Source organism: Numida meleagris, chromosome 11 (genome assembly GCF_002078875.1).
Source record: "Numida meleagris isolate 19003 breed g44 Domestic line chromosome 11, NumMel1.0, whole genome shotgun sequence".
NCBI classification, from domain to species: domain Eukaryota; kingdom Metazoa; phylum Chordata; class Aves; order Galliformes; family Numididae; genus Numida; species Numida meleagris.
The window spans coordinates 7924291-7944138 of record NC_034419.1 but is presented as its reverse complement, the minus strand read 5'-3'; the positions used below and the strand labels follow the sequence as shown (position 1 = coordinate 7944138).

General features: G+C 34.8%; 1 protein-coding gene across 3 annotated transcripts in view; it reads left to right on the top strand.

The window, feature by feature from the left end:
* Positions 1-19848, top strand: part of ERC2 (ELKS/RAB6-interacting/CAST family member 2) — a 456034-nt gene that overhangs the window by 295999 nt on the left and 140187 nt on the right. For all 3 annotated transcript variants that reach the window (XM_021409074.1, XM_021409073.1, XM_021409075.1), the window contains exon 14: positions 9849-9996. In XM_021409074.1, the coding sequence (XP_021264749.1) occupies positions 9849-9996 (148 nt within the window). The remainder of the gene's footprint in view (positions 1-9848; positions 9997-19848) is intronic.

Below are 19848 nucleotides of genomic sequence, written 5' to 3'. Positions count from 1 at the left end.
ATTATTCAGATTAATTCAGAACTTCATCCATTAGTTCTGTTAGTCTAGTATAACATATAATAATTTTTTTATCAAGCTAAATTTTGTTATGGAACTGTCCTAAAATATTCAGCTACAGCTATTCTATTGCATTGACTATTATTGCTACTCATACATTCATCTTGATGTGGGAGATATACCTTCTCTCTGATGCTCTTCACTGAGGTAGCTTATGCTCTTGCATCTGGTTTGAGAAAGTCAGTATGAACTGTCTTCACTGAAAGTCAATAGAAATCAGCTTAGAGCTCTATAACTGTTCATATGCATCCTTAGTCTGAAACAAATTTTGAAATAGTTAACCCACCAAAGAAGATCAGTGAACAAACTTCTTTATGCAAAGTTGAATCATATGATGGTCTTCACGCTCCTGGCAATGCTTATGAATTGCTCCATTAGCAAGGAAGTTGTATAATTAAATAACATCATGTGGTATCCTATCTCTTTTGTTCCCAATCTTTTAAGATACTAATTAGAGAAATATTTATGTGCTGTTGTCTAATTCCCTCTCTTCTTTCTTCAACAATATGTTGGGCCTGTTCTAGGCCACTTCTTATTTAGCATAACCAAAACTTAATTTCTGATAAATGTCTATTCAGAATATTTTCTCAATTCAAAATTAAGAACAGAATACACTTAACAGAAGGTACTTTTTTCTCTCCACCTCAATTTTATGTTTTTGTGACTCAAATATTTTAAATTCTTTGCTATTTCATTAAATCAATTGTAACTTTTAATAGTATTTTCCAAGCTTAAATATTTGCTCGTTCTAAAATGTTTCTGAGATCTATATTCTAGAGATCAAACCATTCATCCTGGAAAGTACTTTTATCTTTGTCTTCTATAAACACAAAAACCAGCGTTGAAGGATGAGAAGGCTGACAGTGACAGATTACCTGTAGTTTTGTTTTCCTGTTTAACTTATGTGGACTCTGTGCAGCACTGTGTTCTGCTGTAATACAACCCCGTGCATCCAGATGCCATTGTTCTTGTTCTCAGTAGTCCGCACCTCTCTGCTGTATTGCAGCATGGCATAAAATAAGCAGACTTATTTTAACCATATTTTACTTTCATTCCTATGGAGAATCATATTAACCCAAGTGAACAGTAGGAGACAATTCTAATAAAAAGCTGCAAAACCCGGAAATAATTGTCATCAAACTTTTTCAGCTGTACTTTGAATTCTGTGAATTCTTTTTTTCCCCCTCTGTATTTCTCATGCAGTCTGAAGTGTGCTATGTCTCCTCACATGTGAGCAGTGCTGCTTGTTTGAATGGAACGATAATGCAGTGGTTTCATATGATCTATGAAACCAAATGTAATTGGTGTCACCAGTGTGTCTCTTTTCTGGGTGGGTGTTTTACTTATCTGTCATTTCCAAAACATAAATCATCAAGACTTCAGAAGTTCAATGTTATGGGGCTTGAAAAAGTTCAGAGAATTCAAAGGGCAGTTGAGTGCCTGCCTCTTACTGGAAAATTAGTACTGAAAGATGGGCACAAAGTTCCTTCTTTGCCTTTAAAATCACTCTAAACATACACCTTTATAAATGATTTTTGTTTGCTTAATAATAAGACATACACACATTAGCAATTGCTGATAAGAAGAAAAAGAATTTTAAATTTTCAATCTGAAGACAAAGCAGTTACTATTACTGGGGAATATAGTGATGGGAATGGTAATGGAAATAATGAAACATGGGGGAGGAAAACGGGAAAAAAGGGGGGAAAATGAATAATAGTGTTGCATTTTCAGTAAATTCCTTTGTGATTATTTGGAAGCAAGTCCTTTATTTTCCTTCTTTCCATTTGCTCTGAGATTTCACATTAAGAAGAGCTCCTTTATCGTTCTTGTTCTTGATTCTAGCCTAATGAAGATACGCATCTACCGGCTGTAAGGCTCAGGGTTAGAGATAGAGACTGTCCAGGCTCTGTCTTACACCTCACACCTGCCTCCAGGAGAAGGCTTGAAGAGATGGCAAATTCAAGGTTTGATAGTCAGATAATATGAGGAAAAGTGCTTGGTGGGTTGGACTGGTGAACTAGGTATGTAAGAGCAGAACACCTGTGTTTTATCCCATAGTTAATGGAGCAGTCCTCTGCTGCTTTCTGTGTTTGAGCTGTGGAGCATCTTGTCTCCTCTGCTTGCCACAAAGGCACTGGTACAATCTGAAGGGCTATTTCATGGTAGTTTTTCTTCTGAAAATATTTCAAAAGGATTTGTTCTTTGAAAAGAGTGCAAAATAATTGTTCATTCAAAAGAGTTAAAGTATGAATTGGCCCTTTTGCAAAATGTATTCAGTCATGAAATTTTATATCAGAAATGTGATTTCAGGAAAATTGCCTAAGATCGGTAGTGACTGATTTAAATGTGTCACACAATTCTGTTATTGACTATGCAGATTTTAAATTTCATGCTTATGGCCAGTATGTTTTGTTTCTAAAGATAAAGCTTTAAAATACTAATAATGTTCTGAAGTTTATTTTCTAAGATGCATGCACATCCATAATGGATTAACAGCATGTTTTAGCAGACCATTTATTTGCTTTAGGAGTGACAGAGAGAAGCTGTTTCAAACAGGATCTCTCATCACCGTCTATCTCTAGTCACCTCCTACTGAACCTAAGGTTGGATACTGGGGGTCATGAGGGAAAGAAAACAATAATTAAAGGGAAAAAGTTGATTGAGCTGTTTTTTTTCTCTTTCAGTATGATTAGCATGTGAGAAGCTGCCTGAGTACTCTGCTGTGTATCATTAGTTCAAACATTTCTGACTTGATGTAACTTTAATGGTGACTTTTAAAGTTGCATTTCTGTATTTTTGAAGAACAATTTAAGTAGAAAAGGCAGTAAAAGTTCTTATTAGAAGATCTGGTTGCTATAAATCCAGGAATTCTGTTAGATTACAATTGGATGGTTCCTAAGAACTCACTCCACCTCCCAAAAAGTTGTCATGAGTTCCTTTATTAAAGCTCAGAATATTATTCTTAGACTAACAGAGGTGGGGAGTAAAGCAGGAGTGTTTACAGAATTCACTTCTAAATTGACTGTGATAAGTGGCAATGCAATGTATTATGATTAGAGGTTTCTGGGAGACCCTTTAAGAAGGTTAACTGCAAGGCAGCTCTCAAAAGAAAGCATTTATCTTAGTGGCCATCCTTCAGTGTTTTATACTACTGAGAATTTTTTTGTGGGTGGTTAGAACCATTTTTTGTGTTTTATTAGCTATATCTTGAATACCTCCTACAAGCTGAATGACAGTTTAGGGTTATTAAATCTGTTCTTAGTACATTCTTTTATCCATAGTTAATCTTGACTAAATATATGCTAGTGAACAACCTTCTTTTTTCTCAGTTGTTGCCCATATTTGTTAAAGAAATTATTCCATTTGACGTTTGTTTAGGCTGCACTTTGATAAAATACCGTATACAATATACTTTTTCAGTTTGGCATTCAACAGAGTCTTTCATGGATTTATTTCTTCTTGCATTATCTTATCTTCCCTTGTAGCATGCTAAGGCTTCCTTTTCATATTAAGTAATTTTTTTCACTCCTAGACAGATGCCTTCACAAATGCATACTCTGTATTGCTAGAGATCTATGAGGTTTTCAGGTGTTTGGTTACATTTATAATTGAATTGCTTTGTTATCATCTGCTTCCTCCAGCTCTATATACGTTAATTCAAATTAGACCTTCACATGCCTAGCAGCTGCTTTACAAAAAATTTTATATGATTTAAAATTTTTATTTATCGAAAAGCTTTGTCTTGTATCAGATTAATAGTTGGTAAATCCTCCAAGGAAAGGTATCTTTGTACACTGTCACTGAGAAACAACCTATGCAGTACGAAGTTATTCTTATCTGTAACTGGTAATTTGCACAAAAACTTGATCATTCTGAAGTTTTGTATTGTTCTTAAAATAGATGTAGAAACTTAAATGTAAAAGGTCTTTCCTTCCAATCAGAGGAAGACTAACAGGTATATGGTGTACGCAGATAAAACATGGATATTAACTCAAAGGAGTACTGTCTTAAATGAAACACAGAATAAACCAGCTTAAACCATTGAACTGCTAAATAATCGGGTTACTGGTAAGATCATGTTCTAGGGCAAGATCAACGATACCTGAATTGTTTCTAACAAAATTTTGCCCAATTTTCCCCATCAGTTTCTTCCAGTACTTAATACTATTAATACTTACTTGCCATTACCATTGGATGTTGGCATATTAGCTCTCGTTCTGCATGATGTGGACATGGAAAAAATGCTCTATTTCACCCTAATATAGCATTTTGTGTTCTCTTTATCACGTTATAGCTCGTGGACTATTTATTGTAGTTCTGTCAATGTTTTCATGTCAGTTGTTTCTGTTTTTGTTGCTGTCCCTTGAACAGTCTTCACCTTGTTCTTGAAGAACGGTATCCAGATTCAGTATTTCAGCTGAGATTCTCCTGAAGTCACACAGATCAAAAGAATCACTTCTGTCCTGCAGTCTGCTTCTGTTTATTCTTTCCAGTATGATGTTTGCCTTTTTCACAACAGATCGTTAATAAGGAGTTCCACCTTAGTTTTACATACTGTTTTTTTGGTTTGTCATGACCTTTTAATTCTTGTCTTCATGGTGCTTCAAGGTCCTCCCAACCTCAAATCTCACTGAAATTCAATGGGCAAACTTTCTAGTTCATCATCCATGTAGTTAATGAAAAGATTAGAGTGGAATTGCAGATACTCTGGGGTGGATTCCTGCTTGCTTGAGCTCTTGGCTATAGGGAAGGGACTGCACCTTTCCTCTTTATTTCTGTGTTTTAGTATGAAGTGGCCTAACATATATTAATATAAATAAATATTAATATTAATATTAACTTTCTTGGTATTCCTCACTGGAATCTTTAGTACATTAAGCCCAGATCTCACTGCTGCAAATGTGACCATCAAGGGATTGTTATATAAAATTTTTGTAAAGGAAACTAGCTTGTGCTTGGTGTGAAGTAGAATGTAATCTTGCTTTGCCATCTGAGAAGTTTCATTTCTACAGTTTAGCTTTTCTAGGGAAGAATTCTCTTTTTCCTTCTTGTTGTGAACACCCAATTATAGTGGAACATATTTAGATGAGGAATCCTGGTAACTCTGTTATGTAAGTCAAAAGAAAATGTACAGATTACTTATCAGTGTGGAGCAAATGCTGTTTGATTTAACGTGTATTTTATTAAACCGAGAGCTTACCTAATTTCACCATGTTCAGTTGGAGTGATTTTTCTTGGTGTTAAAAGTACTACCCTGGTATTTGTATAACAGATTAGTTTGCCAAAAGAGAGATGAAAAACTATGAATAGCAAAAAGGATTACTCTTTATAAATATTACTGTTAAAGAATGTCATTTAATTCCATGCTTTAATAAATTATTTTAAAATGTATTTTATTACCATAATTTATTAAACAATAAGGAGACATTTTGGCTGGAAATAGTGATAACATCTCTATAGTACAGTATTTGGATAGTCATTTTTTTTCCCTGACACAGTAGATAATTAGGAATTATAAATTATGCTTACACTCTTAAACATGCTGGCTGGAGAGTATAACAGACTGCATGTTGTTTTTGGTGCCAGTTCAGCTCCCGATTTTCAAAAATCCTGGCCCAGAAATGAATGGTGATTTTCAGTTTCTAGCAGTAAAATGGAAGTGTATTACTTACCTGAGAGGTTTAGGTGAAGACCTTGCCACCTGTGTACGTCTGAGTGAAGCTTACTTAGTGATTGTTAATGAGAATGTTGTTATTACCAGCTGTTTTGCTGGCATCTTAGCTTGTTCCTAGAGGTCAGGTAATCATGTTTCCTGCAAAAACGGTATTATTGATTTTTAGCAGAATCACTGAGTAGCTCAAGTAAATTTCCTCTGTTCATCAGATTTTGATTCTTCCATAGGGAATTTCAAGGATAAGGATAGGTAGCATAGTAGTTTTCACAGGCGTGGATAGACCTGTGTGTGGTATGTAATAAAAGAGATATGACAGTGTAGAACTTCAGGTCTGTCCACATAGGCTGTTGCATAAATGCTTGCATCTCCTGATTTACTTTGTCCATTCTAGTGATGCACTGACCTGTACCCCTATGTTCCATATTAATAGTACAAAGCATTGGATCTTCCCTCTGTATTGAAGTTAATTACTGAGGATGTATTCAACCTTGTAGCCTGTCTATTGGTAGAGCATAACGATTCGGTACTACTTTGCTGAATTCTTCTTAACCCAGATGCCTGGTTAAATGCTACTGGTTTATATATTTGAGGTTATTACTGTTCAAATTATCCATGTTAATAGACACAGATAATGTGCCAACACGCTCCAGGAGAACGTCTGTGCAGACAGGTGCAGACAGATGCAAGCTCCCCCTGCTGTGCTCCAAACTCACTATATGTGAGCCAGTCCCAGTCTGGAAACCATCAGCCTGTTGTGTGGCACTATGCCCAAGCTAAAATGCCTTGTCTCTTAGATGAATGAGGCTTTAGAGCTGAATACACAGGAGGCTTCAAAAACACAGTCTGTGTGTTTGCATTCACCTGCCCATCTGTGTGGACGTATTCATCGTTCCACATTGCAGTGGAAGGACTTCAGTACGAATCCCCGTCCTTGTGTTCTTACACAGTCTTCACTAAACCTTTGTAGATTTAAGACCTCCTAGCTTCACTTACATTTATTTTAAAGATAAAAGTTAAAAAACACATTGACCAATGGTACGAAATACTGGTAGCTGATTCAACTGCCTGTATGTGCTGGGGGCTGGATTCAGATCTTCGACTGTCTCAATAGTGCATTACAGGGCCATATGACAGCAGCTGCTTCACATGATTGTAAACCATTATTTTCTGGAAGTGCTTATTACGAACCAATATTTCTTGGAACTAAGTGTTTGCTTGCAACTATGCAATATTTTACAAATAGCTGTGTACTGAATGGAATTATCCTGTCAACCACATGGAAGCTGAGGAAAAAAAAAATTGTTAGGTTTCAACAAAATACTGTCTTACAAAAATATTATAATAACTTCCAATTGGCTTTCATAACTCCTCAGTGCCTTCAGTTAAGAAAGAACACATTAGGGGTTTCAAAAAATCTTGTGTCATGGAGGGTTGCAGAATCACGAGTGCAGATTTTTCAAAGTGGATTGCCTGCTCTTCTCCCTCAAGAAAGCATTTCCCTCATCTGCTACTTTAAAGTGGGGGCTGGTGTGTCAAAAGGGTTGCATAGTGTTGCACAGTTGTACTGCCATGATTACAAGAACATATGGCTATTTTGACCGTCAATATAGAAAGGATGGACTTGGGAGAATCCCATTATCAGATATATTGAAATGATACCAAATGTATCAGTAGTCCTGACTGTCTTTCTTACTAGTCAGGTTTGTGTTTTCAAAGCCAGTTTTTAAATACTGTAAACCTTGAAGAGGTGAAAATGCAGTACACCTTCATTTAAATTCAAGTTTTTTTAATTATAATTAATAATCATTATCATTTGGAATAAACCAATTTATATTTTGCTATTTACCAGAGGGTGCCTACTTTACAGCAGCGATTACCATGAATGAAAGATTAGGACCTAATCCTACTTGTTTTAATTGCAGACAGAGCAAATCTTTGTTTTACGTACCCTGAAAACCAGAAGAACAAAGCCAAAAGCTTTTTTTTTTTTACATATGTTTAAAACAACAACAACAACAAAACTTGTTTCATGCAAGTTTAAAAAAAAAGGAAACTGTTCATCAATGCAAACCTTGAGAACACTGTCAAAACTTCTGTATCATCATTAATTGTGATTTTCATACATGCTACTATCAGATGAAAGTAGAGGAAATAAGCTAATCTTATTTACTTCAGAGGAGTGTTTTATGTAATAACGCAATCTGCTGTTTCTTTGGCTTTAAAGTCACAGAATTCCTGTTGCCAACCCTTTTTGTCAGAAATGTTCTGTTATCACCACCACAGCTCCCAAAAGAACCTGCCTTGTGAGCCTGGGCACATTTCTGAAACAGAAAAACAGAGACTTGTGTATAAAAGATACTGCAGAGAAAAAAAATTTGAATCTGTGTTACATTTTTCTTTCCATTTAAAACAGATGCTAAGAAGAGGTGTATTTAGATTTTCTGTGATGCATAAATTCCCTAATTTCTGCAGTATGAGAGAAATGATTGCATAGAATAGTGCATCAGCTTTCTTTTATTTCAGTGCATTAAGAATTTAAGATTTTAATGAAAGCTTTATGGAATTTACAACTTATTTGAGCACAAAACATGAAAAATGTGGCGGACCGGTACAAATTACCATGCAGCATCCATTATGCATTATCTTGAGGTTTATAGAAAACAAAATACCTAAATCTTGTTTCAGATTAACTCTATGGATATGTGACTCCTTAATGTATTTTTTTCTTAATATCTGCTATTCAAAATAGGACCTTTTTATTTAAATTAAGACTGCTGGAGACTTATGGCATCCTCTTTTAAACATCCTTTAACCATGATTAGAGTAAAGAGGACAGAATAATAAATGATACTATTTTAAGTGTACGAATAAAATACAACTGTTTATCTAGAATTGATCCATGTCTCATAACTTCGAGAGTAAAATAAATGCGTTGTTTTCCTTTGACTCCATCAGAAATGTTGTCCTTTAAATATTTACATTAATGCATTAGGAATTTTGAAATAAAAGTGAAATAGCTTTCTTGACATTATTACTGGCAAGCAGAAGGATTGCAAGAATTCCAAACTTTTAGCTCACCTTGGATGTACGAAGTTCATGAGCCATATTCTTACATTTATTAGCAGTTGGAGCCTAAGTTTAATTTATGGCTCATTTATCCATGTTTATTTTTTAATGATTGATCTTATGTAGTTCTCAAAAAAGGCATAGGCCATAACATACTATATTCTAAAACCTAGTAAGTATTACGTGCTCTTTCTTGGCTGATAAGTCATAGTCTGTCATCGAATGCACTGCAGAAAGTGAATATTTCATTTATTTAAGAAAACAAGGGACAGATTATGACATTTCCAACGTGAGCATTTTAGAGCATAAGAAATAATAAGATTTGTGCTACCAAATGTCATGTTGTAAAAATTACTTTTGTCATGTGTCCTCACAAACTACAGTGTGACCCTCTTGGCTTCTATGTAATTCTATATGTCTCTGAGTGCTGTAGGTTTCCATTTACTTTCTGTAGATTGAGAGCGTCAAAATTTCCAAGGAGAAGATTCCTCATGAACTATTAGATCGAGGAACTGTTTTTCTAGATGTTCTTTTTTGCTTCTAGAATTATAGTTTCATGGTGACACAATGACTAGTAATAAATTCATAGGAAAACATGCATATAAATATCAGGAAGATGTTTAGAGATTTTTGTACTGAGGCCCACAGGTTCCCAAATAAAAACACAACTTAAGTTTTATATCACTTTGCTTTTATGATTGGAATAATTCATAAGAGATTTATCTAGGTTATTCTAGAATGCAGGTAAGTACATTTTAAAAAAACAAGTACCAAAGATTTTCAAGATCAAAGCAATTCAAAAAATGACTATTAGATGTCACATTAGACTAAAAAGAAACCCACTGAGCTAAATGTTTTAAGATATATTTAAATTATGAGAAATGAGTAATTTCTTTTTGCTGATAATTTATTTCATTGTTTGATTGTGCTTAAAAATATTAGCTATATAAGGAGTTTTCAGAAATTATCTGATTCTTCTCTTGCATTTCATGTAGTATTTTTGTTCTGGTTTATGGAAAATATAATAATTTTTATTTTATTTTATCAGACAGGAAGCATTGCTTGCTGCAATTAGTGAAAAAGATGCAAACATTGCCTTGCTTGAACTGTCTGCTTCGAAGAAAAAGAAGACTCAGGAGGAAGTAATGGCTCTTAAAAGAGAGAAGGACAGATTAGTACATCAGTTAAAACAGCAGGTGGGGAGACATTCATTTTTGTACTTTTTGGACAACTGAGAATTGACATTATTTTCAGTTGTACTATTTTATTCTAATGTTGTATTGGAAGTCCTCAAACCAGGTCCATTATGTGACAGCAACTGTGATAAGTAGGAGATGTTACATGTAAATGTTTCTGCATTGCTTCTCTTTGTCTGCAAAGTATTTAGCTGCATGTTTGATAGGCTCGTATTACAAGGTCTGCTCCAAAAGTAATACCTCCTATTTTATTCTGTTGACCCGTGACGTCAGAGGTGAGTGTTGTTGGTATGGCAATAGAAGTTGAACCTTTCTGCCAATATTCTGTTACATTTTGTTGCCATGTGGCAGATGGCAGCAGAGGGGCAGTCTGACAAAACGGCATCTGACATGGAAGTGGGTATGAAGCAAAGGGGTGTCACTGAATCCTCCATGCAGAGAAAATGGCACACACTGACATTCGCTTGCTGAATATTGATGAAGACAAAACAGTGGATGTTAGCACAGTGAGGTGGTGGGTGATGCTTTTCACCAGTGGTGACAGCGAGTCACCTCCACTTGTACAGATGTTTATGAGTGCAGCATGCAGGCACTTATTCATGACTTGCAAAAACACAAAGCTAATGGTAGTATCTATGTTGAAAAATAATGTTTTGTAGCTGAGAATCAACTCTATCAAGTAGTGTTTTTGTGCTCTTTGTATCTGTTGTAGTTTCCATGGAAATAAATAGGCGGCATTACTTTTGTGTCAACCAACATATAGGCAGCTATTACACTTCTGTTTCCTCTCCTTGTACATACAGCTTCCCACTGAGTTCATTATGTGCAACAGAAGAGAACAGATGCTCTTCACTGTCAAGCAAGATCTATCCACTCTATTGACACTTTATAACCTTTTTGCTGTTCAGATTTTTCTTATCTGTTCCTAAATAATTGTTTCGGGTTTATTTTTTCAGAAGGCTTCAGGCTTTCTGAGAGGTTATCTGGAATTGATGATTATCCTTAAAATTCTCAAATAAGTAAAAATCATCCTGTCTTCAACACTCTTAAGTCATTAGAGATTTTAATTTAAAAAAATGTTGTTGTAAACTCTAGACACAATTGACTTTATGTTCTGCTTTATTAATCAGGAAAATAACCACACTAAACACAATATAATAGGCACAGGACATGCATCTCTTATCTGTCCAATTAAGATGTTTAAAACTTCATACTGTACAGTGGCTACTTCCGCTGGTTTTTAGAAGGTAATGCTCATTGCCAGTGGAGATGCATTAGGATAAGCAATAGGACAAAGGATGTTCAGATAAGCCAAGTACTAAAGATATATACTATGTGTACTTTATATTGTTATTTCTCTTTCAGAATAGGTGAAAAGGATGAGGAAGATGTTTTCAGATCATTTCTGAATTGTTGTTCTGAAGTGTTGTTCTTTTTCTTTGTGTGTCATTACTGAATTTATTACTTGATGAGTATGAAAATGCCATCAGCAAAATCATTCTGGCTTCCTTAGTCTCTCAAATTAACCATTCAGCAATGTGCCTCTTCACAACTGATCATGACACATTAACAATGTTTGGGACATACTGTATAGTCAACGTTATTATCATTATTATTCTTTATTCTGAATTATACATTGTATACTATAGAACTTCGTGGATACAGGAAAAGAAAACCCTTCCTGCAATGCTAAAATCCCAGTAACTCTTCATCATGTATCTAATAGTTGTAGCTTTTTCCCACAGATCTGTAAAAATAGGAAACAACCCGAGCATGAATTTATCATCCCCTCATGATGCTTCATTACAGACATTCCAGCCAAGTGTTTCAGCCATGATGCATGTATGTCTTGGGTCATTCAGGTGTCCAGGAGAGTTTTCATCACTTTAGCAGAAAATGTTATGTTCCAAACAACTTTGTTACTGAAGAAAAAATGAATTTAGCAAGATTTTCCAAGATATCTGTTGTGGATATTTTTAAAAATATTCAGGAGATATGTGGGAAGACTGTGTTTTTTTCTTTTATTTTTATTTATTTACTTTTTTTTTTTTTTTTTTTTACCTTCAAGATATTATTGAGATGTGCTCAAAACTTTCAGAACTTTGTTTTGCCTGAGTATAGTAACAGCAGAAGAGGATTGCTAGAGAGGCATTGTGTGTGTGTGATAACTTCAGGTAGAGTTGTAACCAAATACTTCAAATACCTTCATTATTTATAGTGATAAAGATCTTCAGTAACGCTATTTAACAGATTAAATTAATGCCAAAATAATCTCTTTTATCTCAGACACTGAAAAAAAAAAAAAAAGAGAGAGACACCAGGAATAGGAATGTAGTTTAACTAGGTCACCACTTTATTACACTTAAGAATTATCTGATAGTAGGAGTTGTAGAGATCATTCATACTTCTTTAATCCCTTTGGAGAGAAGCACTGTTAAGCCCCCCAGCTTTCATATGTGCATCCAAGAGCAAGGCATGTAAGTGCTACTATTCCTTGCTATGATTGTCCTGTGGGGAAAAATGACATTTCACACTGTGTGATATCTCCACTCTGCTTCTCAGTTTCTGTGAGAGATGCCATTTCCTAATCTATTTCTGATCCACTTTTATCACAGAGCTAGAACTTCAATGAATGACCAACTCCAGCATTTTTTCTGTTCTAATTTTCTGGCCTTTTAGAAGTTCAAGCAGATTGTAAATGATAAGGATTTTGATGTAATTTGTAACTCTTCACACTGAAAAATGAAAAGAACAATCTTAAAAAGGAAATATGTTCCCTTTGTAAGAGAATGAAAACGTGTTATTTACTTTAAATATGAAACTGGAGGTATGCACATATGAAAGACCAAAATATTATTATGTTGATAAATTGATCAGTCTTCTCGTAGGTTGTGGCTGTATGAGTTTAAGAATGACTTGTTATTTCTAGGCTGGAAGAAGTGCATTGGTAATGGCTTATTTTTACAGTTTTTATCAGAATATGTTTTGATAACCTAGGAAACTTATTTGTATTGCAATGCATACATCTGTAAAATTAATACTACTAATGATACTGATCTCTGTGATGCAAACACCTTCACATAAAAACGAGCATATTTAATTGCAGTGATTTAAGTACAATTTAGCAGCTGCAATCTTTCAGTAATGTATCTATCGTTTAGCATTTTAAATATATGCGAAGCATAGTAATACACTCCCAGAAAAACTGAGCCACTGGAATTGTTTTGATTCATACACCAAATGCTGTATTTGGAGAGCCACAGAACTTTTTAGTAGGTTTAAAAGACCTCTCAGTAATACAGTATTAAACAAGATCACCACACGGGCTTGGCTGAGTGATTACACAGTGTTTATAATCACCCTGGCCAAGATTCCTTTGGAGAATACTGAGACAGCTATTTTTAGAGAAATGTGTATAGTGATGCAATCCTTCACGAAACAATTAGCTTAAAGCCCATTTTTAGAACATCTCAAGAGATTTTAGTAGGAGCATAATACACTGCTGTGTTACTGATTCATTCTGAACTTGGATACTGCAAGGAAATTTCCCAGTTGCCTCTTTTTACTTTTGGGATATAGAGCCAAAAATGTAAGTGGAGTTTGCCAAAATGCAAGGTCTTCTAACTCCTTGAAAGCATTTTATTTTTCTTCCCAAAACATGAAATTAGAAACCAGTCCAGCATTTTCAAGACTGCAGGTGTACAGAATACTCTGGCCAGAGGCAAAGTTGGTGTTTGGCAGTGTTCTCCAGTCTTTTAGTTCACTACTCTATATTTCATCACATGAGCATATTGCTAATGAAACAAAAAGGGTGAAAAACAATCAAAGAATTTAAAAAATCTGTGTAACCACAGTTTCTCAACAAATTCCTCCTGTATGCAATACATTGGAGTATTTCTGACTAATTAACATACAAATATTTCAAAGAAAGCTTTCAAGAGCAAAGGAGATAAATGGAATTGAAGGCAGCATGTTGCATTACACATATTGTTCTGGTTAAGAACATTAGGAATAGTGCTAATGTGATATTGTGGTGGTGACATCAAGCACTTAGGAATAACGAAATCACAAGTTATATTTTCCCTTCTAGATAAAGGGGTCAATATTCCGACATACCATCACTGTGTTGAAAGTTTTATTTATCTGTTTTTATTGCATACTATTAGAAGAAATGTAGTAATTTCAATTTAGGCTAGATTTTTGTATAAGGTACAAACATAGAAAGGAGAGAGCTGGGTTTGCCCAGAGAGGTTATGGGGCTCCCTTCTCTGGAGATATTCAAGAACTTGTGGCTGGATGCTTTCCTGTGCAACCTGCTGTAGGGAACCTGCTTTGACAGGGGGTTAGATTAGATGATCCCCAGAGGTCCCTTCCAAACCCTATGACCTTGTGATTCTGTAAAAGTGCAAAAATTACAATGAGATGAACTTTTCTGACATTCAGATATCAATATTAGTAACCATGTAATTGCAGTTTCAAAAGTCCTGCTTTGCTACTAAAGTTTCTGATTCATGTGTGGTGTTTAAAAATTATGGGGAAGTGTCTTTACAATGAGTTATTTCCTGTTTGAATACACAAACAAATGAACAAAAACCCAAAATAAAAACAAAACAAACTAACAACAGCAAGCCACCGGAGAACTCTACCTTCTTATGCTGTTCGTCTGCTTTTAGTGGGACCTGGCCTGAGATGTCCTCAGGCAGCTGCTGTTACAGAGCTTTAATTATGCTTTTTTAACCCACTTCTTTGTGTCTGTGTTCTTACATACTTCTGCGTAATTACTAGGTTTAGTAGTAGAACTCAGACAAATACTTTTAGCATGACTTTAGCCTATACATTACTTCGTATGCTGTATTATTACAAGATATTTCCTGTGCTTCAAGCCATACTTTTAATTCACAGAACTTAAAATGGCTTCAAGTACACAAACTCTAAATGCAGGGACCACAACAGAGAAGTCGGAGGGACCACGTTCAAATCAACATAACTTCAATCACAAGTGCAAAGAAAGTAGAAATTTAGCCTTAGTACTCCAGATAAATGTCTGCCTGGCACTTAAAACTGCTGCCTCTTCTCATGCTGCCAAGGATCTAATATCCCAGCTGGTGTTTGTGAGAAGGCTATTATCCTTCAGCTCATGAAGAGGGAGGCTTACTATGAGCTCTGACTTCTTTCAGGATAAGTTACTTAAATCCTGTAATCTTCCAAAGCATCAGGTCTAGTGGTTGTTAATATCATTTAAACAGTACTCTAATTAATAATAAATTTAAAATAAATGTAGAGCTTTTATGCTCACAGTAAACACTAAATTATCAGACCCAAGTCTTTGTCAAGATACATATTGAAAACTGCTTTACAGCTATTATTTTTCTAAATTTTAAACAGATAGATTGTTTGCATCTTGATTACTTCCAGGCAGATAAACAGATGGGAACTTTTGCTTTTAGTCTCTTCATGACCATCCATTTCTTTCTTTTATGCCACTCAGGCTTCATTTAGTGTAATGCTGTAGCATCCTTTCTGTATCACATTAGTTTACTTCACATTGTGATACCATCAGAAAAATAATTAAAATTGTTAATCTTCCAACTTTCCTTGGTGTCACTTTTTGTAAAACCTATTTTTTTTTTTTAAATTTTTTACTGTTTCTACTGTTTCTGGGATTTATGTTTTTTTCTGCTTAATTTCAGATAAAATATTTTTAAAATTTTCTCTGGTTGCATTGCTGCACAGGAGTCAGAACATCTAATTTGGCCAGCATTTGCTGTTGTGTTTCATCTGGGAGGAAGGTTGGATTTCCTGAAAGCTTGGATTTTTTTTTTTTGTACTGTGAAACTGGGGAGTGCAGACAAGGCCTGAAGAACAAGTGTTCTGGCTTCATGTACTTCACAAATGATGAGAATTGTAAGATTTTCACATTAAACATCACATGATTTAAATTTAATGTATAACTAGATGTAGATAGAAGAAAGTTAAAAAAAAGAAAGTGCTTTCCTACCATAAGAACGTTACTATGTTCTTAACTTCATATACAACAGACATAGCATGAATGAGGACAAAAAAATAGAAAAATATTTAAGGAAGAAGTAGCCAAATTTTTCTCCAGTAAACTATAACACATACTTTTAACCTGCATGCATCCTGTCTTTCACACTTTCCATGACAAGTCACACACTATACCAGGAAAAGAAAAGCATACTTATTAGCCCATTTGGAATTTTAACAGGGAAAAAAAATTAAAAGGAGGGAAACAAAGCAGCAAAATAAAATAATAAAAAAAAGTTCAAATATAATTAAGAGAAAGAATGTAAGGATAGGTTATATTACAGAGATGTTATAAAAAGAAAATGCCTAATTAAAACTCTCAGTAAAGCATAGCTCTACCCCATAGTGATGCATTCTAATACCCATACGGTTATGATTATGGTAGTTTTCTAGCATCTGGAATTCTGAGTTACCGCACTGTAATGTTCTCATTATCTTTTTGTTGCTGGTGTGTGCTTGCAAACATATTCTTTGTAACTTACATTTTTTCTGTTGGTATTTTCTTGGTGTGTAAGGACTCACTGGATAAGCAACAAAACAAAAACAAAAATGATCTTGGATTGAATATTATCAGATGTTTGTAAAAATAGAAGACAACTGAAGAAATATAATTTATTTTGCATATACTTAACATTATGTTGCTACTGTTGTGCGGTTTGAAGTGGTCTAAAACTTAGTGTAAAGTAGCAACAAGCCCTGGCATACTCATAGAAATTGAAGTCCACTTCTTACATGTGGCTCTAGTATCGGCAAAATGTCCTTCAAAGCAATAGCCAATTAGCAGATCTTTTAACTTGTGGAAAACATCAGCACTCATAACATAAGAAACACTGTTGGCAAATTTGCAGTTTGACTTACTATGAAATCACATAAGCAGGAAATTGTTATGATGCTAATGATGATTACTTTGAAACTCAGCAGTCGTTTCTGAAAAGCCCTCTATAGCTTCTTTCCAAACTATCTTCCTCTGTTACACAACTGTATCAGTCCACATTTGGAATATTTTTTTTATTTTAATGAAGAACGTGCAAAAATACTGTTCTGTCATAAAAACTAATTTTGTACGGACAGTAATTACATAACTGGCCAATTTAGCAAACATTTTGTTAACCCTCAGCTAATAGATTTGAGGCCTGAAGCACTGGATTCAAACTGAAAGAACAATTGCATTTGGTCATGCTTTCCTATAATCCAAGTTAATTCCACTGGGTTTATGTAACTTCTGGATAAACTTGGTGAAATATATAGTCTTAAGTGTACTGTTTTTTTAGATTCTTACATTCTAGATTTCAAATTTAAAAAAGGAGAAGTATATTAGAGTTTTCTGAAATTGTTGTATTGAGGGGAAAAAGCTCAAATTAAATTGTTTATCAGCAAAAATAGAATGAAATATGAAAAAATGAAGATGTCAAAGTGCTTTGTGGAAGTATAATTTTCAAATAGTGAGACTGCAAGAAAAAGAGGTTTTGGAATGTTGAAGATGGCAAAGCCCATTGCAGAATCAGTGCTAGAACTTGATTCTCTTGATTTATTCTTTGATTTTATGAGGAAAGGTTGGGTGACCTGGGTCTGTTCAGCCTTGGGAAAAGAAGACTCAGAGGTGATCTACTTAATGTTTATAAATACCTTAAGTGTGGGAGTCAAAGGGACTTGGCCAACCTCCTTTCAGTGGTCTGTGGGGACAGGACAAGGGGAAACGGCCATAAGCTGGAGCATAGGAAATTCCCACCAATATGCAAAGGAACTTGTTCACAGTGAGGGTGACAGAGCACTGGAACCAGCTGCCCAGGGAGGTTGTGGAGTCTCCTTCTCTGGAGATATTCAAGGCCCACCTGGACGCCTACCTGTGAAGCCTGGTCTAGGGAGCCTGCTTTGCAGGGAGGTTGAACTCAATGATCTCTAGAGATCCCTTCCAACCGCTACAATTCTGTGATTCTGTGATTTTAAAGAACGTGCTTTAATAATTACGCTGTATGATCTTCCCAGGATAGTTTGTAGTCCTTATATGTGTTTCCTTCTTGTATTATAAAGGGAAAAATCCTACTGTATTGAAAGTGAATATTCTAGAAATGTTTCAAATTCCATTTAGTGAAGAGAGATTGAGTAGAAAATCCAAAGAAAACTGATAGCTATTGAATGGCATTACAGCTATATCCCAGAGCAACAAATATTACTATTTTTCCTTATTTGAACCTCATTCATGAGAGTTTCATTGTTAACTTGATCCAGATGACAGATCAAAGCATAGTTGCCTATTGCCACCTTGCTAAAATATTTTTTTAAAAGACAGCTTTAATATTATAGTTTTACAGTTACAGATTGTTGTTAAGCTATTGAGTCTGTTGCCAGTCAAGGACTTTCGTTTCACTTCTGTAGATCCTTACTTAAACTTTACAAAATGTTGGAAGGACAAGAGATATCTGTCAGTTTTTGTACAGAGCTTGATCATAAATTTCTTGGTAAGTGGGTTAGAAATTCAGCTACACATACCATTCATGACCTTGACAGCTTAGCAAATAGCGATACCGAATGATCAAAGACAACTGTTTCAAGCCCCAAGGGTTAATATATCTGTGCACTCACATTTAAACCACATCTAATTCCTCTATCATTCCTTTTTTTTTTTTCCAAATATATGCAGCATTTATTGAACATAGTAATAAATTTACAGAAAAAAAAAAAAAACCGAAGAAATTATTCAGGCTAAAACTAATAAGGGTACATGTGGCCAGTAGGAGATGCAGTTTATATTGTTACATTTTACAAGTTTACTTTTATTTTCATTCAATCCAAATTAGAACTGGTTCCTTCTCAGGTGTGGGCCAGGTGTTCACTGGGCATTTTCAAAAAAAGCTTATGATAATTTTGTTGTTAGAGATGTGGCTTTTAAACATGTGATGAATGGTCAAAACAGGAAATTAAAAGTTGTAGGTTATCTATTTTAGTCTAACATTAACTTGAGATAAAGGTCTAAAACCAAATTGACACACGCTGAAAATAGCAGGGGAAAAAATAATCTTCATGTTCATTACCTTTTAATTATTTTTGTATCATATGTGTTCCATAAAGGAAATGTAGCAGTTTGCAGTCATGCAAACTGCTAGAGTTTGCAAACTGAACCTGGCATGCTAATTTATGTTAAATTGTTTCAGATTCATGTCAAAGACAGAATTTAGGATTTTGCTGTCAATGTCTGTGTTAGAATGCAGTGCACTTCCACGCTGGCAGTGTAAAAGGAAATGAAATAAGGAAGAGGTTTGGAAACCTCAGTCTTGAGAAAATGCTTGAGACTGCTGAGAGCTAATCTCCTTCTGAAGTCACATGGGTCACCTGTTCAGTATTTCTCTGCAAGTCTGGGTGTCACAGTACTTCTAATTTCAGAAAATTCAACCTGTGCTACAGCTCATCATTCTTTCCACCACTAGTGAAACTGGTTTTAATTTGTAAGAATGAGTTAAAATTGTGAAATTGCCTAAGCAGTTGTGGATCTAAAGTCTTTGCTATATTTCACTGGTAAAGAAATAATTCATAGGTACATAAATTAGTATATAAATGTGTGTGTGTATACATAAACACACATAAAAACATAATATTTCTAAAGCAATATCTTAATATGCTGGACAGTGGGACAAACCAAATGCATATCTCTGTGTTGTGATAACAGCATGATCACTGAGATTATTGAGAAAGAAATTCAATTAAAAAATGAAAAGTGCCCATGACTTCTAACAGGTCATTTTTATTTATGCTGCTGACTTAAATTATTCTCTGTTTTTATTTAAAGTAGCCCATATCTCCAGTACAGAT